We start from the raw sequence: 21,118 nt of genomic DNA on the forward strand, positions 1-21,118 counted from the left end.
CAATACTACCTCTGCTCTCACGAGTAATTTGTACTCATTTTGGTGGGTCTTTCCTCTTCAAAGTCAAATGGAAAATGGAACCTTATCAGCAGAAAAGCAATAGTTTCTCACATAAATCTTCAGAGAGGAGCATTTCACTAACACTTCTCACATGATTGTGGAGACTGACATATTGTAAGCAGGTTTCGAGGAGAGAGGAGGTGTTCCTGTGTATACAAACAGTCTCAGCTGACTGGAAACTGGCTCTGTACCATGACTACCCTAACTAGACAACACACCTGTGCTCACACAGTCCAAGTTATGTATCCGCCATCACGTAATTTTCTGCTCAACTCCTGGCTTGATTCTATAAACCTCAAAAAAAGAGAAAAGAATAAACATTCTGACAGACTTCATTGCACCTGCCATCTGTGTGCAACATTTCCTATTTATATAACAACATTTTACTATTAGAAACCAACAGTTTCTTGAAAGCAGAGTTTCATGGGATGTTCAGCTCCATTCACCTTAATTTTCTGCTGCAGGCACAATTAAACCAAGCTCTTGTATTTTGGGTTAAGTTGTGGAACATATTAACATTAAAACTGAAACTATATACAAGCTTTTGCTGAAAGCATTGTCAGATCAGCACTGGAAGATTTTAAATCAGGCAATGTCTATGAATGGGTGTATGAATAAGTCTTTTGTGGTCCTGTCATCTCTCAGGCAGAAAGCCTTTGTAGCAAGCAAAATATTTTGACCATTCATATTTTTACTGTGTGATTTATAACGTTGTCCCAAAGCCCTTTGTGAATTTAAAATGCTGTGACCCACGTTTTTCAGAAAGCAATGCTTAAATATAATATTCCCAGATCCTCGTGTAGGGTCTTAATCCTGATCCTGCAAATACTGACATGAATGCTTTTAGTTAAATATAGGATTGAATTTTGGCAGAATCAGGGCCTAAATAAGCTGCCATTTCAAAAATACCAAGTAGCTTCCAAGGACCATTGCAAGCCATAGAGCACAGAAGCAGGACTATGTTGCATAGGCCTGCTTACTTCAATAGGACTACTCACGTTTAAAACCCTTGTTGGATCACATCCTTTCTGAGACAGAAGCACTGGCTTCCTCTGCCTTAAACGAGAATTGATTCAGGCTCTTAACATTGCAAAGCAGAAACCTGACATGTGTGCTTAGTTCTGTACACTTGATTTTGACTGCTGAAGGTAAATACATGTTGCTAACTTTTTCTTTGATGAAGCCTTAAATCTAAATGAATGCACCAGCTTTGGGCAGGAAAAGGTCATGCATTAACACACTTTGCTAACCAGTCCCTTTACTCATAGAGTGTCTAAGCAAATAAAAACAAAATTGATGTATTTCTAGAATGCATTTTATTTTTTTAGAAATCACCGTAAGAAAAATGATGAAGTATGAAAAATGACAAATTTAAAGGCTATGGGTTTCTACAGAAGGTTAAAATAGAGTCAATACTGACTTTATAAGCACTTTACTCCCAAAAGCAAGAATATCATCTAACGCATAATGCCACAGAGAACCTTCAAGTAAATAGTGAAAGGCCATTTCTTTGGATGCTTCACACCAGAAGATATTCTAAACTGACAGTTTAGGAAGCTATATCTCAATCAAAGTTGAAGATGATTTAGCTAGGCCACGTCTAAGCTGAGCTTCTCAAGAAAGGGGCAGTATGTAAGTTAAGTACAGTGGTAGGCTTCATCTTCTTTAAGTCTGACTTATTCTCTGGGGACATCTGGAAATCAGTTGATCTTGGATACAATCAGCAGCCAGAGACTGTTAGGATGTAAAAATGCTATGATGGTGCTCTCCTTCCCCAGATACACATGATAAAAGATCTACACAGAGGCTGAACTGATTTCAAGGCTGTCACCAATCAAGCCTAGCAGGCCAAGGGTCTACAGCTGCATAGTGAAGAATGGGGACAAGTGCAGTGCAAGAGGATTAGAGCAATATGTCATCAAACACCACCGCAGACTAAAGATTTCAGCTCAGTGTCTATAACAAAGCCTTTTAGTTTTATAGCTTATCTCTGTTAGAAGCACCAGTCTCTCAGTTTCTCAGCCAACACATAGCTAGATGTCATCAAAGAGGTCCTCTAGCTCACAAGTGTTTTCCAGTGTTTCGAGAGACATCTCATCCAGCAAATGCTTGTCCGATGTCTTCTGGGAGGCCAGATCAGGTCTGGAAATAGAAAGCAAAGAGATTTGAAACAAATTTAGATACAGATATAAACAATTCCAACATCTACACCACCAAGGTAAGCATTTAATAGTGTATTTTGAGCTTTTTGTTAAGGTTACATGTAAGGGAAAAGTGCTTTTTGTAAGACCTAATTACTTGCTGAGATGGCAATGGCAAAACAACAGATGAAATTCAGCTTATAAATGTCAAGGCTTCAGCTATTTTGTTACAATTTTTAGGACCCTGAGAATGACCATTTCACTCACAATTTTCACATGGAGAACTAGGGAGAGCAGAACAAATGCAGAAAACATACAAAGGATCTGCTCTTCTACTACTGCACAGGATGATGTTCTGTTAACTGCTCTGTATTTTTTCCCTGGCACTAAATGTGTCTGTTGTCCATCAGTTTGACATGAAGACATATGAAGAATCAGACTCAGTTGTCTCAAAGGTCCATGCCCCAAATGTTCAAGCCTCTCTCCAAACAGTTGAGCAGAAGAAAACAGGCAAGTGATGAAAATCCTTCCATCATAATACATGAATTCAGGTATTTGGGGACTTTCAAATCCTTGGCCTTCCCCTGTACGTATGTTGTATTTACATTTGCTATAAATGTATGCAAATAGAAGCACTCGCCATTCACTGATATGTGTATGCCAAGGTTTGCCCTCAGATAGCTGCACACCACAGAGTCCTACCTGAAAACTTCACGCCTGAATCAGACATCCATCACATTGAGTAAGAAGCTACTCTGCATCAGTCAGTCCTATTTAGCACTCCTTTGACTGTCCTCATCAATGTAGGTCATTTAAATGTCTCTTGGCTATACAAGCTCCTGGTGTTTGCCAGGAACCCATGTTCACTGTTTCTCCTCTCTCTCCGAGACACCATTCTGATAAAGACAGCTCTGCTTATGCCTGGGAAGGCAAGGTATCTTGTGTTTCCAAAAACGGTGGCATTTGCAACAGCTTCTGATCCCTATAGGAATTGATCTTACATGTATAGGCTGAATCCACAAACAATCTTTGAACCCTGCACAGACAACTTTGCTTTTGTGAGCTTTAAGAGGAGAATTATTGATCACAGATATGGGTATTGTTGGTGACTAGATATTCCAGGTCGATATCACTAGCTGCTTTGAAACTAAGACATAATCTCTTAATCTTGGCTCAGTATGCTGTAGGGAATTGGTGTAGGAAGCAGGGAACAGGCCTGATGTGCTTGTATTGCAGGATTTTGGACTGGTTGGAGTTTCATAAAAGTTGATGGCTTCATGCCCAGGTATATTCCACTGGTGTAATCCTGACAGAAGGTGAAAAATTCATGTATTACCAAGGCCAACACATCAGCCACCAGAATGGGAAGAACTAGACAGAAGTGATGGAAAGTGTTACTCTCAAATGCTGCCATATGCAGGCTTAGTGCAATGAGGCATGCAAAAGCAGTCCAAATTTTCAGACTAATTCAAGCATTTGCCTTCAACCTCTCCACACTGTAGAGCCAATATAGTCAGTGAAATTCAGCAAATTTTTTTTTCTTTTTAAATTTGGTTTCAAACAGATTCAGAACCAAGTTTCCCAGAACTACTACCCAGAAATCTCTAGGGAGCAGAAGTTTTTATAAAACACTGCAATCTTCAAAATGCAATGAGCTTCCTAAGACCCTAGCCACTGCGTCATTCATAGCCTCTCACACTTCAAGTCTGCCAAGTCCTTGGAGGTTCAGAGCTCTCACTACGATGTTTCCTGCTGTGAACCTGGGGAATGATTTTTATTTCAAGGTGGAGCCCCCCATACTCCTGAGGAATCTGCAAAAGTCCAGTAAATGCTGAGTCTTGGATGCCGTCACTTCCTAAGAGCTCTCCGGTATTCAGAAGGGTTTCCTCACCACTCTATCCATCACCCTACTTCTGCGGATCACTTTAAATTCAACGTACTGGTATATTCAGATTATGATAATTACTTTCTTTGGAAGTCTAACTAACTTTCTCTGTGAACTCTTCCAAAACACTTTCCTTCAGGTCTGAATAAATTGTGTCCAAGCATTTTTTTTTCCTTTTGGTATGCAGTGACATGTAGACAGATGTGTGTCTCATCAAAAGTCACTTGGACTAACTGTGAAACAAACCTGCCAGAATTGGACCCTTAGCCAATGACCTCTGGTCAGCAGGATCAGATCACTCCATGGTGTTCTGATTGCCAGCTATCAACTTATTTGTACCTTATTTTTTTTAAATATAGGTAGCATATCCCAACACAGTGTGACACTCAAGCTTACTTATTGAAGGTGTGTTGTTCTTTTACCTTTCTGGGTCTATCCAAAGCATTAAGTCTCCAGTGAGAACATACATAAATCACACAGTATGGAGCCACACACTGATCATTTTAATTAATTCTGAAAGGTCTCATCAGCAAATAAATTAGGCTGTGAAGACCTCTGTACCACCACAGGCTATTTCAGGTACTGGAAGTTTTTGTTAAAGCATATGCTCACATGCCATATAGGCATATAAGACTAGGCATATAAGACTAAAAGACTTCTGAGACCCCACACTTGTTGACTTTGACATTTCACCTATTCCAGCATTTTCTGATTTTGAAAAGCAAGCCTGACAGTGCTTAAGCAATGTCAACAACAATTTTATCCTCCTTGGCTAAAATAACTGTTTTCAATACTATACATGATCACATCTATAAGCCAAATTGCTGTTGAGTTTTAACATTACACAGCTAGAACTATTAAGCTTCTGTGTTCTTGTAACAACATGGTCCTCATTTAATCACCAAAAGCTGTAGTCACCACACCTGTGAATAAACCCAACTACACTTGCAAAGTGGAAGCATTAGGCTCTTTACACGAGGTTCATCAGCAACTTAATTTTGGTTTTAAGACTTGATGATTCCTATTTGCATGGCAATTATTCACTGAATGCCAACAGCTTGCTTTGTGCTGTGAAATTATTTTGAATCTTGGATTCTCACTGAAGCTGTATTACCATATCCTGATGCATAATTGAGTTAATTTCTTTAAATTGCAGTGAGTTGTATAGTCCTCTCTTGCCAAAAAGGCTGAAAGTAAGGCATTCTTCTTGAAAGTTTATTCTTCTGTTGGATCACTTTTTGAAGGCTTGCATTTTGGTAAACTTAAACGCTATTAACACATCTGGCGAACGGCTGACTATAAGAGATCATTTCATATTTCCTGACATTTAGTTCAAGCCCTTCATAAATTGAGACAGAAGACCAGATCCACAGCTGGTGTGAATCACTGGAGCACTAATAATGTCAGTGGAGCTCTGCTGACTTACACCAGCTGAGATTCTGGCCCAAGATCTGGAAGAAAGTGGTTACATTACTTGGTATTTCTTTCCACAGCTGAGTAAGAGCCATAAGAAACAGAAGACATGCAACACTTTAGTACTTAACTAAACAGCACAGAAACTCAAAGCCATGCAGGGTGATGGCTTTGCATAGCTTGGGAGAAAAGGCAACACCTTCTTTTGCAGCATGACAGATGGACCACTCCCATTTGTTTCTTGTGATGAATTATTCCTGAGTTCACACAGACCCCAGAGAAGATCTGCACAGCACCATTCCTGCTGCAACAGACAGCCAGTTCCACGAGATAATGTTCGTGAAGCAGTATGAAGTAGAAAATAATTTCCTATGTGACTGCTACAAATGACACGATTAAAAAGAGCTTCCTAGTGGCAAAAAGATCAAACAAGTCGTAGCTGTGCTGAAGGAAAATCAGGTCAGAGGCTGCAACATCAGCACAACTGCTCATCTTGAGGTACTTCTTGCTGGAAAGATGAAAGGTTCTCGCACTTAGCTATGCTTGTATAGCCAGCCCAGCACGTTGTGGTTGCAATTTGACTGAAGTTTTTGTTCTTGAGCAACTCTCATGAGATTTGAAAAGATAAATACCCTTGTAAATTAATGTAGCTATAAAAGTTTCCCAAGAAACTTAAATAATCTAGGAGACATACTTGTGTCCTCGGACCGTTACATTATTTTCCTCGTTTTTTAGTAATTAAAATAATCAGTTCCAATCAAAAGCTGGCATTTTACTAAGAAAGGAGACTTCAGCTCTCCCAGAAGATGTGTAGAGTGTTTTAGGAAAAGGCTGAATTTCTCAGTCTGTATATCTTTCTTTAGCTTGGTTTAACAGTTCATTTTTGTCATTAATCTGAAAAAAATGAAGGTTTAATAACATGAGTAAATATTAACAGAGAATATAATCGGATATATACTTTCTTTGGTATCATAAAAATAGGTGGCAGCAGCAGCTCATAAACAGAGAATTGGTGGTCGTTACAGCATTAACATAGGAACAAAGGTGAGGCACCTCAAACACCAACGAACGCTCGCATTGCAACTGACAGGGCAAAAGCTCAGAGCAACATTTGTGCTCCAGAGATGGTACTTTTAGTCCGCTCCAAGAGAAAAACTTGGATTCTTTGTTTTATCAGCAATCTGCTGTCTTGGCTGTGCAAATATCATCTTCACAGAAAGTCTTCAGAAGAAAGGTACTCATCAGCCATTGTTATTAAGGAAGTATTATGAAAGGAGCTTAGAGTAAAGCTCAGGGCTACACGTAAAACCTTGGCCTTGAATAACTGAGGCCCCATAGTGTGAGCTCTCTTGGGAGACATTGTACTGACTGCCTGTACCTACTGGCCAAAAAGAGGAAAGTTCAACTATGAAAAGAAAAAGAAATGGTGTAATGGAGGAGGGGGAAAAGCCTCTTATATGAATAGGTGCATCAAGAACACTATGTGCAGACAGACCTCTTTGAAGTTGAATACTAAAAATATAAGTAGACTGAATTGAAATTACATGTGATTAAAAACACGATGATACTCCCCTTTACAGAAATGCTACAATGACTATAATATAAGGTAAATTATAAAGGTATTTTTATTTTAAATTCAATTTTAAATGGAAAATGAAACTCAATAACTTGGTTTAGGTTTTGGCAGTATTATGAGTATTCAACTTCCAGATATAGTCTACTCTGGCATTTATTCCTAGAAATAATGTGAAAAAAACCCATATATTTCTAATTGATCTTGCAAAATGTAAACCCCAGCAAGTGATGAAGAACTTGCTGGATACAATCACTTTCATGATCTGAAATTACAGTTGATGGACTTTGCCCTCAGTTATGTTAGTGAAGAACCTGAAAATTTTTCTGCCAATTTCAATCATCTGAAGAGAGCAGTGGTGTCAGAGATCATCAGAGCTCAAGCTGTACCTGGGCCCAATACAAATTCACAGAAGCTAGAGAAAAATACTCAAGAAATAGCCCATACCAATGACTTCTAGCTTTAAGGATACTGTCTCCACCCTTCTTAGAGAACCTTCCATGTGTGGCATTTTTCTACAGTCAGTGTATTAAGCAAACAGTCTAGTCTCAGTTAAGGTCAGCAGACAGATAATAATGATAATGATGATGATGATGATGATAACAACAACAACAACAATAATAATAATAATCTTGTTCAATTACACAGTTAATGAAGAATATTTTCAATGCAGCATCCACAAATTTAATGTGCAGCCAGGGGATCAATGTTCCTTAATAAGCTTCCACCTCTGGCTGAAAGTCAAGCTGCAGCTGCACCTGCATTCATCACAACCACTGCACAGTAAGATAAGTCTTGGAATTCCCTCAATTAACAAAACTTAAAGCAAAACTTCAAAAAACAGGACAATTGCTAAACACTGTCTTGCAAAAAAAAAAAAAGCTCTTGCAAGCACCACTCTTTGTTCTCTAGAACTAGAAACTATCAAATGAGGGATAATTTTGATTTATGCTTACACAAGTTTTTTTTAATTTACATATCCCTGGAAACACAGAGGGAGAAAAGTGAACTGGGAACCCCTTAAACATCACAGAAATTGATATAGTGATTGCAGCAAGAACAAACTCGCAAACAAGTCTGCTACACTTAGAAGATACTCATATATCTCTTACTGACAGAACTTTTAATATTGATATAACTTCCAATGACTGGTCTAGGTCAGTTCTCAACATTATTAATCATCCACTCTATTTATTTAGTCCTATGAAACAGATGGTCTAAAGATCCTCAGAAAACCATATGTAATGTCTAAAATGGCTGCAGAGACAACACATTGTGTAAATGAGCAATGCTGACAGTACTTTTTTAGGGAGTTGTATCTGTTCAGTTTCAAATTCCCAGTTAACTTCAGTTGGCATAGTTGCAGGTCCTTATTTAAAAAGAACATTCCGGTTTAGTAATATAAATATAGCCTTGGATCTTTTCATCCGATCAAATGCACTTGCAGATGCTTACTAACAGAGATCTACTTAAAAATGTAGATGTCACTTATAAGGAAAAACCTAAACCATGTTTGTTTTAGACAAGTGGCACACATTTCTGTGGCTCACTTCCACTTAAACTCCTTCTTGCTTAAATAAACTAGACCACATTCAGTTCGAGGAACATACTAGCACCACTGCCTTCACTGGGAAAAAAACACAAATCTCTTAATCATAAGTACAAGAGTATATAGTAAAGGAAATCTTTGTTTAGGAAATTTGTCAAGGTCTTTCATAAAACCAGCACGTTGCAAATTTACTGGCAAATGCTAGAAGCCTTTTCTCATAGTCGTTAAGCGCTGTTTATCACATATACATTTATATAACAGCACGACTGGCTAAATTTTGTCATAACCCTTTTTGAGGCTGTCAGACCCTGGAGCTGCTTTCTCTCCCTAACCCTTTCTTATCCCCTCAGGGCGATCACAAGCAGTAGCCAGAGACCTAAGGGGGCAAATCAAAATCCCCGAAGCAGTTTCTTGCATAAGAAAACGTGTGTCCTCGTGCTCCTCCTTCTGTTGTCCCCAGGACAGGAGGGATCAAGATGCTGTTGCAGCCATTGCGCGGTGGTGGAGCGTGGCGGGATGGGTTTTCCACCTGAAAACCTGAAGCCTGCAGATGGTAGCTACAAAACTGCAAAACCACATTGGATCAAATCACGAAAACAAGAGCATTTAACTGGAGGAAAATCCAGCAACCCTAAAACCTAGATTGTGCTGCCGATGTTCCACGTATTTTCCACTCCTTTCCAGTATTGAGGCTCTCAGTGGCTATTTAAACCCTAATGACTTCAACAGGAGCTAAGCACTTGCTTAAAGTAAGGCACATGCTTACAAAGCCTTCTGAACCACAGCCTCAGCTTGCAACTCTCTGGGGTCCACCCTTTGCATTGACTGCTACAGAATGAAAGCCACAACCTCACAAATTAATAAAATTAAAATTATTCTTAAGGAAAAATGGATTAGTCCAGAGTTTATATAAGGAAAAGTTCCATCTTAATACTCGACTAGGCTACTGTGATATCTTTACTAAATTAACAGGTATAGCTAAAAATGTCCTCTTCTCAGAAGGATGTTGGGGAATCTATGGACATAATCCTAAAAATGATCTTTTAAAAACTCCTATGACTTAATTAAGCAAATTCCTTCTCCCTGCTGAACAATTCATACACGTACAGCTGGGCACCAGCAGAAACCCATTATTTCCCAGATTACCTATTATCCACAGGTTTTGGATCATTCACTTTAATTGACTTATTGCAGAAAACCACTTTGGATCAGTACAGTATATGGATATGACTTACGTATGGATTTTCTAACAACAAAATGCACTTAGAAAGATAGAGCAGCAGGAAGTTCTTAATAAATCTGGGAGCAGTGAATTGAATAAACTGGGAGCAGGTTTCAATGTACAAGTTAAGGTAGAGCAGGTAAAGTATAACAAGCTTTTTTCCCCTCTCTAATAGGTCTCTATTGCATATAAAATTGTTTTAGTACAGAGAATTGTGTTTTCTTTCGTCTCTTAACTCCCATTCAGCCTCTCCTATGTTCCTCCTGCTCCTTCTGCAGCCGCAGATCTGAATTCATTCATAGTTTTCTGAAATAAGTTCAAACCTTTGATATTTAAGATCAAATCCCTGCCTACAGTGACACCTGTGAGAGCTGAAACATGTTCAAACAGCAGTACCAAAAAAAAAAGAAAAAAAAAAAAGAAAAAAAAAGAAAAAAAAGAAAAAAAAGAAAAAAAGAAAAAAAAAGAAGGGGGGGACAGCACATCAAGCCCTTTGAAAACACAAGGGAAAAAGTAAAAATAGGTACAGTTGGCTGAGACAGAACAGACCTGAACACTGCAACAGCCAGTGTTTTCTGGCTAAAATCTTTGCATTTTCGTCATACCTTACCCATCCTTGAGATGTCTCCTCACCCAGGGTAGAGAACAGACATAGGCTTTGTCCACCTAATGTCAACCCTATTCCTTACTTTGGGGTGCATAAAGCAAATGAATGTGGGCTGAAGAGCCTGGATCTGACTCCTGAACTTCTTAACTCACTGGTAATACTTCTTTTTTCTTTGGACATGTGGTTAAGATGATTTAACAATCTTCCCTTTAGCCAGCCCATCTATCAAAATGTCTATTTGGTGGAGTAAAGAAGCCACTTTCAAAATATATCTTCTATTATTATATGAAGCAGGAATCATGCGCAGCTCATGATGCAATTGCTGCAGGACAGCCTGTATAGCAGGCTTCAAAAGTCATTTTTTCTCCTCCAAAACACCAACTGGTCTCCATCCATTCGAGCTCTCAGGGTCTGCCTAAGCAGCAACATCTGCAGTAAGTGCTTTAGCAGGAACGTTTAACAATAGACCAAATAGCCAAGTCATTACTTGTTGGGTAAATGCTGCGAAAGAGTCTAGACCATAAGATTTTTAAGAAAGGTTGTCCTACACCGAAAACCAACAAAACCCCAACTAACCAAAAGGACAGGACTGTCCCTGTGTGTTTCTTTCACAAAAATTCTTATATGAAGTGGGTTTTTCTTCCTAATGAGCCTCTCTACTTTTTAGTTCCGTAAATGGTCAAATTCACAGAAAGATTCTTTAGCCCTTAAATTTCAGAGATTTCCTTTCCTGGCAGAACAGTCTGCATACACGTTGTACCAGGATCAAGGGACAGTCTCAGCTTATTCATGTATACATGGACGTCCCCCAGTGTTACAATAATGAAGGTTGGAGACTTAACTGGTGCTAAACCAGCACCAGTCACACCCCAACTGGCTGCGACTGTGCTGGGATTGCTGCAGATCTGTCCCCAAAGGTGGAAGGGAGGGGAGCCCAGAACGGCCACCAGTCAAGACCTCTCTCTGCATTAGCAGGCCATCCATCTTGGTTTTGAGAAAGGAACCAAGAGGACCAATGGAGTTACAAGACATGAATTAATGAGCACAGCAAGCTGAAAGACAGCAACCAACCCATATTTTAAAAGGAAACTTCTGATTACTACCTTTCCACAAATACAGGTGCAGTTTCAGGGAGTCCATGCACCCCAAGTCCCTCTACCAGATGTTTCTTCTCAGGCTCCAGGCTTTCAGGGACACTTAGTCAATCAGGAAATTAAGAGCAGGGTCCTGATTAGACTGTAGGCATCTGAGGCTGGACTATCAGGCTCATCAAGACCACGAACCAGATGCATAAATGCAACCACGAGAACGAGCAATACTGGTGTCATACAGCCAAGCTCCTTTGGGCTGCCATGCCCCCGTGCTCACCACCCTTACTTGGAGAGATCACCTTATGCTTTACACTCCAAGCCTGCTCATCACCTGTCTGACTTGGCACTAGGCATGGACACCTGCAAGTTTTATTTCACACGCAGCGTATCTAGAAAACATTCAGCAATTTTGGTCACTGAGACCTGCATCTGGCTAAAATCATGCCTTCCTGCAATGAAGAAACAGGCCACGTCAGCCAATCTAAAACAGGTAATGAGAAAGATAATTTACCAGACATCTCCAACATAGGAACAGCTGTCCCCGGGTCAACCCAGTGTTGCCCAGAACCCCTTCTCCAACAACAGCCAAGAGCTCTTTGAAGAGTACAGAGTGCTTTTCAAGCCTCTGACCATTTGCAGCTCAGAGGCGTCCTGAGCCAGGGTTAATTTCTGTGTATTCAGTAACTTTCAGTACCTTTCTCTTTCATTAAATGGCCCTGTCCCCCATGAGCCCATGTAAACTTCTAACACTACCAAGATCTTGAAGGGTCTCCACAGGTAATACATAGGAATTGGAAAAACACAGCAGAAAACAGAATACAATGAAAAGGGGGAGAAACATGACAAAACTGATAAGATACCAATGTACAATAATGTTCTTTACAAAGCCATTTCAGTTCCACAGCCTAAGCCAGATTTTATCTTCAGTTGTGATATACTAGTATGAACCTGAAGTACCTCCACCAAAGTTTTCTTGTACCAGCACTCAAACCACAAACTTTATAAAATTTTAATCCACAGGGAGCCTTTATAATTGTGCTGGTACTGACAAATTTAGATAGTTTGCCTTTTTGTGAGTTTCAGCACAGTGCTCTAAATGATTCTTTTCTCTTACAAATACATTAAGAGAAAAGGGAGCACCATACAGGTGGGCAACTGGGACTTTATTAGGAGAAGGCAGATGTCCATCAGAGTGGAATAATCATGGTGTACATGTGAAACAGATGCTGCCTGTGTAAAACAACCCAGTGTGCTATACAGATGAATCACTGAAAATGCAGTTACACCTGCATCTTGGGTTATTGGTAACAGGTTCACTTACTGGAAACCTGTCTGATTTTATCCACACTAAAGTACTGGGAAACATAGGTTTATACTCCAACATAGCAGGGAAGTCACTGTCTTCTATTAATTAAGACTGTGACAATTTTAACATTCTGAATCTCGATTCTGTCTGAAATAGGTATCTTTGCAAAAGAGAGAGATGGAGAGAAAGCAAAAGAGTAAGACAGAGAGGAGTTCCCATCTGAAACTGCCTCAGCCCTGGCATAAATTCTCATGATCAGAATGAGCAGTTCAGATAGTACAAATGGATGCAAACAATGTAAAAGACCTAGTTGTTTAAAAAGCTTTTTTTTTTTTTAAGCACTTTTAGAACTAAAAATAGTTGTTTGAAAAGCTTCCCAATAAATCTGGCAGACAGAAAGCATTTCTGGTATCATTAGGAAAAAAAAGAAGAATTTTTCAGAATTCAGTCTGAAGCCTGGATTTTCAGTTCAAGGTTAGCTTAGCTCTCCTTTTAATAAAATCAGCTTCTTTCAGACCAGAGTTAGACTAAGTCATTGGCACTTTTTAAACGATTGCACATGGAATTACCAGAGCTCTCCAGCTCTGAGGACTCATCTCAGGAGCAATGAGTTCCCACTTTCACTTGTTCCAGTACAGTGCGGGGTGAGCTGCAGTTCCCTCCATGACATTGCTGGCACGCAGCCCTCCTAATCCCCCAGTGAATCTTCTGAAGAGTTTTATTGCTAACAATATGTACCATAACAATTGACTGTATTGTACATACACACATATAGTCTTGCCTGTTAAAGATTATAGGTCTGGTCATAAAAGATGGGAGTTTCCCAACTGGCTTTATTTCGCTTTGTATAGGTTCTTTGTACACAGCACACCGACATCAGCCTCCCAAGACTTAGCAGGAGGTCAGTGGACTGTATTTTTAACCTATTTGCTTTTTTTCCCCCAGACATGTCTGGACTCACTAGTGAGACACTAGTCCAAAGTATATGGTGATCTTACTGCTTTTTATCTTTTAAAACTAATGACAGAACAAAAAATAAACAAACAAGACTGTCCTGGTTGTGAGTGCTATTAGGTTTTGACACAAACCAGAAGCAAGGAAACAAACCCAAACGACATCCTACTCACTGGTTAGGTTTCGATGGTAATATTTCTGTGCTCACTTTGTATGTAATTGGTTCTGCATTGTTCTGTCAGGTACATAGCATTCATTGCAAATGTCTGTCTCAGGGTAAAGCATACAACAGAATCCGTACAGAAATTAATAGGTGCTGACATATTGATTCTATTCACATTTTTTTAACTATGAGAACATTTTAAAGAAACATTAATGAAATAATAAAATAATTGATATTGATCCCTGCAAAAAATCATGATATAAGATAGATATTTGGAACAAAGCAGCAAACTGAGAAGGCTGTTTAGCTGTGTGGCTGTTTAATAACCAACATGGCTTTTAAAATAATTTATTAACCAGCTTTCCACCAGCTGCTATAAGAAGAGGAATCCGTTCCACCTTTTCATACTCAGTATTGCTAATTGTAATAAGATATTCAGGCAACAGTAATAAAAGCTCACTCTAAATCTGGTGGGAACCGATGAAAGCAATTACGGTGAGGGCTTGGTACTGTCAAACTGTCAAGTTTCAAGCTTAATGTAATTCTTTAGGGTTTACGCTTTCTCTATTCTAGAAGAAAAAGACTGCAAGCCATTTTCTGTTGAGAATGCAATGAGACCAAGGAAACAGACCATTTAACTGCAGAACGCCGAAACACTACATAAAGCACCAATAAAATTATATGTCATGTCATAGCAATTCTTCAGGAAGGGACCTGTTTTGCCCTGTTGGACATTACTGGTGAAAAAATATGACAAGGGGCTTGAGGCCCTTGGTGGGGTGTGAGAAATTTCAGAGGTCTAGGAAGTGTGTTCATTTAAATTTTATCAATTGTTTCTGTTTTTCTAGGCTAGAGACATGTTCCATTGTGGAGGAAACAATGTAGTAATATAAAATAATAATGAGTCATTAGGTTTAGCCTGAATACTGCCATTTATCAGCAGAACATATTCTGCCTAAAGTTTTTGCTACAGCTGTTTGCGAAACTAGCATTGATGCTAATGCCCTACACACACACTTCCAAGTCACACAAGCTTTGTAACTATAAAAAACATTGAACTGCCAAAACAAGGTGCATTCTACATCCTATCTGTATGAAAGTCAAGCATGGCATGGACAGTGGCACTGACAATATGGCACCTAATGTGTGTTTCCTCTAATGCCCAGGGGACCTGGCTCCACAGCATTGACAGGGAAGTCCCACTGGGTCTACAGAATCATAGATTCCTAGAATATCTCAAGTTGGAAGGGACCCGTAAAGATCATCGAGTCCAACTCCCTGCTTCTCGCAGGACTACCTAAAACTAAACCAAATGACTTAGAGCATCATGTAGATGGTCCTTGAACTCTATACATCAACTCAGTCTTCAGCTCCTCAGCTGAAGCTCCCTGTGATGGTGAAAATCATCCTGAACGATGACTGGATGCACCAGGAGGCAGATCCCTCACAGAAGACAGATTACTTTACCTGTTTGCTTCAAATATTCCATGAAACAACTGTCAGTCAATAGCGAACCTCGAGTTGAACTGCTTGCAGAGCAGCCAGTGAGTAGACAGTAACAAATAATGATGCATGAAGTGAACTTCATTGGAAAAAATACTCCACTTTGATTTGTGTTGTAATTCTACACTGAAGGAAATAAGATTTTCTCTTTCATTGTGAGGCCAGGCGCATTAAAACTTTGTGAAAGAGAGTACAGCACAGGGCCACATAAGGGACCCAGCTAATGTGATGGAGATCTGGCAGAGATGCATAACCTAGGCAGGAATGACCACAGAAGGAAACCCCAGTTCCGGATCTAGGAGTGTTAAAGTGCCATCTATACTATGTTACATCTGCTTACCTTCAGCAAAGAGGAGGTTTGGCCGAACTATAAGTAAATCAGCATGGTATATGACGAACAACTGACACTTTGATAAAACTAGTATTAATGACTTTGGCTAGTGACAATTGCTGCATTTTTTTTAAAAAAACCAAAACACAACTTTCCTCTGTTAATCAAAAAAACCCCAACAACAGAAAAGTAATGTGTTAATCTACAGCCTAGGAGACTGTTCAGGGAATGAATTAGAACAAAGCTGTCCCCAGGCACAAGGGGTAGCATGCAGTAAATATAAAAGCAACTGATGGGCATAGTATCATTTGTTGCTCACAGATAAGATGCCTATACCTACAGAAAAGGAGGCTGTTCGAACTTAAACTACTTCTGTTCTTCCCTGCACAACAGTTTAATGAACAGATAGGCACATTTAACTGACACTCTCTTTGTAACAGGAAGTGCTCAACAGACAGAAGAGAGAGAGTTGGTAGACAAGATACAAAGAATAAAACTCTTATTTGATTACTAAAGCTGCTGCAAAACCAAGGCAGAAAGAAATACTCATGCTCCCAGGCAGAATTTGTATAATAAGATGTTATTTTGCTTCCTGTAAGCATCCTAAAGCTGTTCCCAGCATTAAAAAAATGAGCAGGTTCAGAAGACTTGGAATTGGACTTGAGGCTTATCAAAACCCCACAGTTCTTCTCAAGCCTTTAAACAGCAGAAAATCATGAAAGGATATACCTCTTGTAAGATTTCTGTATTACCACTTTCAGAAATGAGAGGGGAAAAAAACAGACATCCCTCTTTTACAGAGTGGAATGAAAAATGGGATAACATGAACACTCAGGACAATTCTTTTGAAGTTTGGATCAAAAAAGAAATGAAGCCTTGGGGGCAGGGGCAGAGGAAGGAAAGTTCCTGCTTTATCATATTGAGTCATTCATCCTCAGCACTTCTGTGTGTTTATTACGTGTCAGCAATCACAAATGAGACAACAGAAGTGTGATAAAACTAGCCATTCCTAGAAAGCACTTCTTACAGATGATGCTTAATTCAAAGGCATGAGTTTTTTCTTTTAATTGTTGGCTGAAGAGACAAAAACTCTAGTGAAACGGTCTCTGGTGAGCAGTTCAGATCAATATGAAGCGAACAGCTAGAATTAAATCAATAAACGGCATAATGAATGCAAAGACACTTCTCTTAAAGCAAAAAGCCCAGGTGATTCAAATTCCCTCACAGATACTGCCCTCTCACTGGAGTTGACAGGCCTCCACAAGGCTTGAAGCTGATGAACCACTGTGCTGCTAAAATGACTTACCCCCCGCCCCGCCCCCCCAAATTATCCTGTGCAGTGTTGCATCATTGTGTGAACAGCCTTCAGGGCTCCCCCCTCTCTCCATCCCATAATCTGGAGAAGGTAAAAGCAGCCACAGAGGCACACAAGCCCCTTAGGAGACCCATGGGATGCCTTCCACCCTGGTGCCCCAAGGCTCACTAGCAGATACCACCAGGATGCTGCTCTGCATCACCACAAAACACACTTGGCTGCTCCATGGACTCTGTTCATTTTTGCCTGCACCAGCAATATCACACCCATCTCTACTTCAGTGCTAATTTGTATGAAGATTAAAAATTGAAGTGTTACAAACCTAGGTTAGGGAGAGAAATGTATGGGTCTCCTGAGGACCTCTCAAAGCAATACAAGTTTGGACAAAAATCACATTTATAGAGAAGCTTTCACCGGCAGACTGAAGGTGGCTGCTGGAGAGAGGTGAGCAGATGTCATGCTATGCAGTAAAAGCAAGTTGTTATTGGCACAGGTTTAGAATAGTCACATTGCACATGTGTGTCTGAGCTGTGGTGGCTTATGCAGCTTGTCCCAAATGAGTGCCCAAACCACCTATTTTCCCACCATGCCTCTCCATGCATTTCATTTATTGCTTCCACTCTCATCGTCCAGCAGTCCAGATGGCAAAATCCAAGTGCTGCCTCTGACGGGAACAGGAACACAGTAGCTGGCTGGCATAAACCCAGTATGGGTCCAAATCAGGAGAAGCTAGATCTCAGCCAGCTACAGAATAGGCAGCTTTTGGTGGAAGGAAGAGTTTTCAAAGATTATGTACACCCCACTCTAGCAGAACCTCCAGTGGACAATGTATTGCTACCCTTTCCAAACGTGAACTCCCTTAATGGAGAAGCGAGTCCCAGAATCGCTAAAGAGTTTGCTGAGTTAAATGTGTCAATAGTGTCTATTCTTTGTGCTATAGGAAATTAAGAGAATCTTTGGGGCAGGGGGGGAGGGAGATATCAAAAACCCAATCCTGGGAATAAACACACCCAGCAAGGAGTATGGCAACCCTTGCACAACAATTTGTCAAGATGTCTGTTGAAAAGTCTACTGGGAAAAATCATACCAAGAAGAGTCCTGGTAAGACTGTTACTATTGCAAAAACCCACAATAAGTAATGCGTGCTGCACTAACAACTATTTTGCAAGGCCAGATTCCAACCCTACCATTCAAGGGAAAAATAAAACAACCTTAAACAGGAGATTTGGAAACAGACTCTTCCAACACATCTAGCAGTCAGTTTGCTAAGTAACTGCCCAGCCGCCCTTGCAGCCTTTGGGCTTCAGCAGTCATCACATCTTGCAATATCCTACCTCCATGAAAAGTCCAAGGAAATAACTGTGGTCCACAGATGCCCTGAACTTGTCCTTTACATGACAGCTATTCAGGGAGTTCTGTAGCACCAAGGGTGTATTTTAAAGCCTGACAATCTCATGGTATCTGAAATTGGAGGCTATTGAGCAAATTTCATGAAGACATGTTCTTGCCAACCCTCCTTGGAACAATCTATGTCTATGAAGGTATTGTATAGCCAGTTGGGAATTTTCTAGATATGTTTTTCAGCCAAATCAAAGATACATATTAAATATACATCCATGTTAATTTTAAGATATGTTGGGAAACCAGGGCTTTGGGTTCATAAATCAATGACCTAATTATACTCGCCCACATACAACATTTTTCCTATTCATGACAGACAAAACGGCTAGCAACCTTTACTGCCCTTCCTGAAATTTGTTGTGCAATGCTACTGTCACCAGTGGTACTCTGGTCTTTCTTAGACATGACTATTTCAGAGACCAAACCACATACATTGTCAGACAGTCATTAGGTCTCCCTCAAGTTTAAATCTCTAATTTTGGGGAAGAGACGTTAAAAAAGGCTTACAAACTAGAATGGTATGTGGCACTGTTCAGCAGAAGTCTTACATCCAACATTAATGAATATTGCAATATACTGCACCTGGGGCAGACATGGTGCAGACAAAAAAACCCACACAGGACTTCATTTGATGAAGCATGTGCATCTTGCTCAGTGCAGGACTGAAGTTGTTACCAATACCCAACATCAGCCCCCCCTTGTCTCTTGTGCCACTCAGGTGTGTTGTCTTGGTGGGTCTGAAGTCTGTCTGGAAGAGTGTCACAGCACCTAACCATTTCTAGTAAAAAGAACATTTACAGCTTTTAATTTGCCATTTTCAAAAAGTAAAATACAGATTATACTCTCCTTTGCACCTGAGCTTTTAAAGTGTCCTCCCCATCGTAGAAGAAAACCATTAATGTTTCCCTTTAAAATATACAGATATATCTCTGTATAGTGGGAACTGTCTAACACGTGAAGGAAAGGCAGACATTTACTTTATGTTTGCCAGACAAAAAATACAGGTAGTAAGCACCAACTTAAATTTGTTTCTGAAGGCTCTTGCCAGTGAAGGGAAAAGATGAGTCGTTCTGTTTGCTGCTGTGACAGGACAGTCTTTATTCTCAGCTTTTTCAGTTTCTGTCATACAGCTGAACTCATGTTTCTGGATGAATACATTAAAGAGAGTCTAGAGGTAAATATTAAACCAATAACTGCAAGGTGAATAAAAAGCTTTTTCTGAGACAATCTTTTACTTAAAGCTAATTGTTTCAGTACATTAATCACTTGGGCTTGAATTTCTGTGCTGCTTTCTTACTAAAAGAATCTAATAACACCAAATGATCAAACATACCTTTTTCTATATGTTTGTATGTTAAAGGAGCATTTAACCAATATTAATTGGAGCAAGTCCTATGATCTGGACAGCCATGGCTTTAAGTTTAACGGAAATTCCAGCAGAACTACAGTTATCTCAACAAAAGACATGTAAAAATAACTTTGCATATGTTTATCATAACAATTCATCCTTACATGCTATTTTTCAACTCAAATAGTTAATTTTAGAACAGAGAGGAGTGTATCTTGGTTTCTGGCAAGATAAACACTGGTGACATATAGTGCACAGAAAATAATCCAAAATGACAAAACTGATTTTGGAAAATGACATTCACTAACACAGCTAATGGTAATTCCAGGTTGGGATTTACCAGATTTGATGTGAACCATAAACTATTTCTTGGTTTACAGCTCTATGGAATAGTACTTTAACGTGACTGTGGCAGATTTCCGATACAAAAGACTCATTCTAAAGACATAACTATTTCCTTAGACTAGTAAACAGTGTCTCATTGTACTGATGACATTGTAAGAAATGCAGGCTTTTGATTAAGGGGATTGTAATTGAAGTAGAGACAGATCACATTTTAAACTCAGTTGGATTAGTTGGTGTTAATTTTTCATAAAGGTATTGTGTTGGTTGTATTTCCTGTGGCTTGATTTTTTATAGATGCATTTCACAGAATAATTAGGATCTCCTAGTTACAGATAATCTTCCGCTTCTGTCTTCCCCTCCCTACTCACATTCTCCGTATGGCGCACGGATGATAACGAACATCGCAGGCGGCAACAGGCAGGAAACACCTTCAGAAACACGCCTGCCTTTACCACAGGTCCGAGGACTAAGCAGTTTCGCCTCCTTTACATCCACACTCTCCATGCACAGTTGAAATCCAATGCTGTCAGTGTGCACTAGCATTAATTTTTCAGCACCTCGCATGAAACAATCGATCGACTGATTTTATAAGGATTCCTGTGAATGAACAAACCCCCTTCCCTATTCCTTCTGGTTTTGGTCCACATACCTCATTTTCTACTGTCCTCCCCTTTGATACTGTTTTCTGCGTTACAGTCCCTTACTGTTGGTGCACAAACAGCTGAGCCAGGATTACAAACTCCTCTGACTTTGGACTCTGCCAAGACTGTGAGAGCCCAGCATGAAGAAGCAGTTCAGTGATCCAAGTTCCTGTTGCCTAATCAGTCCTTTCACCCTAGCCAGGAGGCAGTCATGCCTCTGCTGTGGTTTTGCAAAAAACATGAATTATACGGCAGTACAATGAACTATCA

At 39.8% G+C, this 21,118-nt stretch overlaps 1 protein-coding gene across 4 annotated transcripts in view; it reads right to left on the bottom strand.

The window, feature by feature from the left end:
* Positions 1–1,357: 1,357 nt before the first annotated feature.
* The window catches only part of XRCC4 (X-ray repair cross complementing 4), a 182,310-nt gene continuing 162,549 nt past the window's right edge, over positions 1,358–21,118 (bottom strand). For all 4 annotated transcript variants that reach the window (XM_052775780.1, XM_052775779.1, XM_052775777.1 and 1 more), the window contains one exon: positions 1,358–2,202. In XM_052775780.1, the coding sequence (XP_052631740.1) occupies positions 2,094–2,202 (109 nt within the window). In that variant the 3' untranslated portion in view covers positions 1,358–2,093. The remainder of the gene's footprint in view (positions 2,203–21,118) is intronic.

This window comes from Harpia harpyja, chromosome Z (assembly GCF_026419915.1).
Source record: "Harpia harpyja isolate bHarHar1 chromosome Z, bHarHar1 primary haplotype, whole genome shotgun sequence".
Taxonomy (NCBI): domain Eukaryota; kingdom Metazoa; phylum Chordata; class Aves; order Accipitriformes; family Accipitridae; genus Harpia; species Harpia harpyja.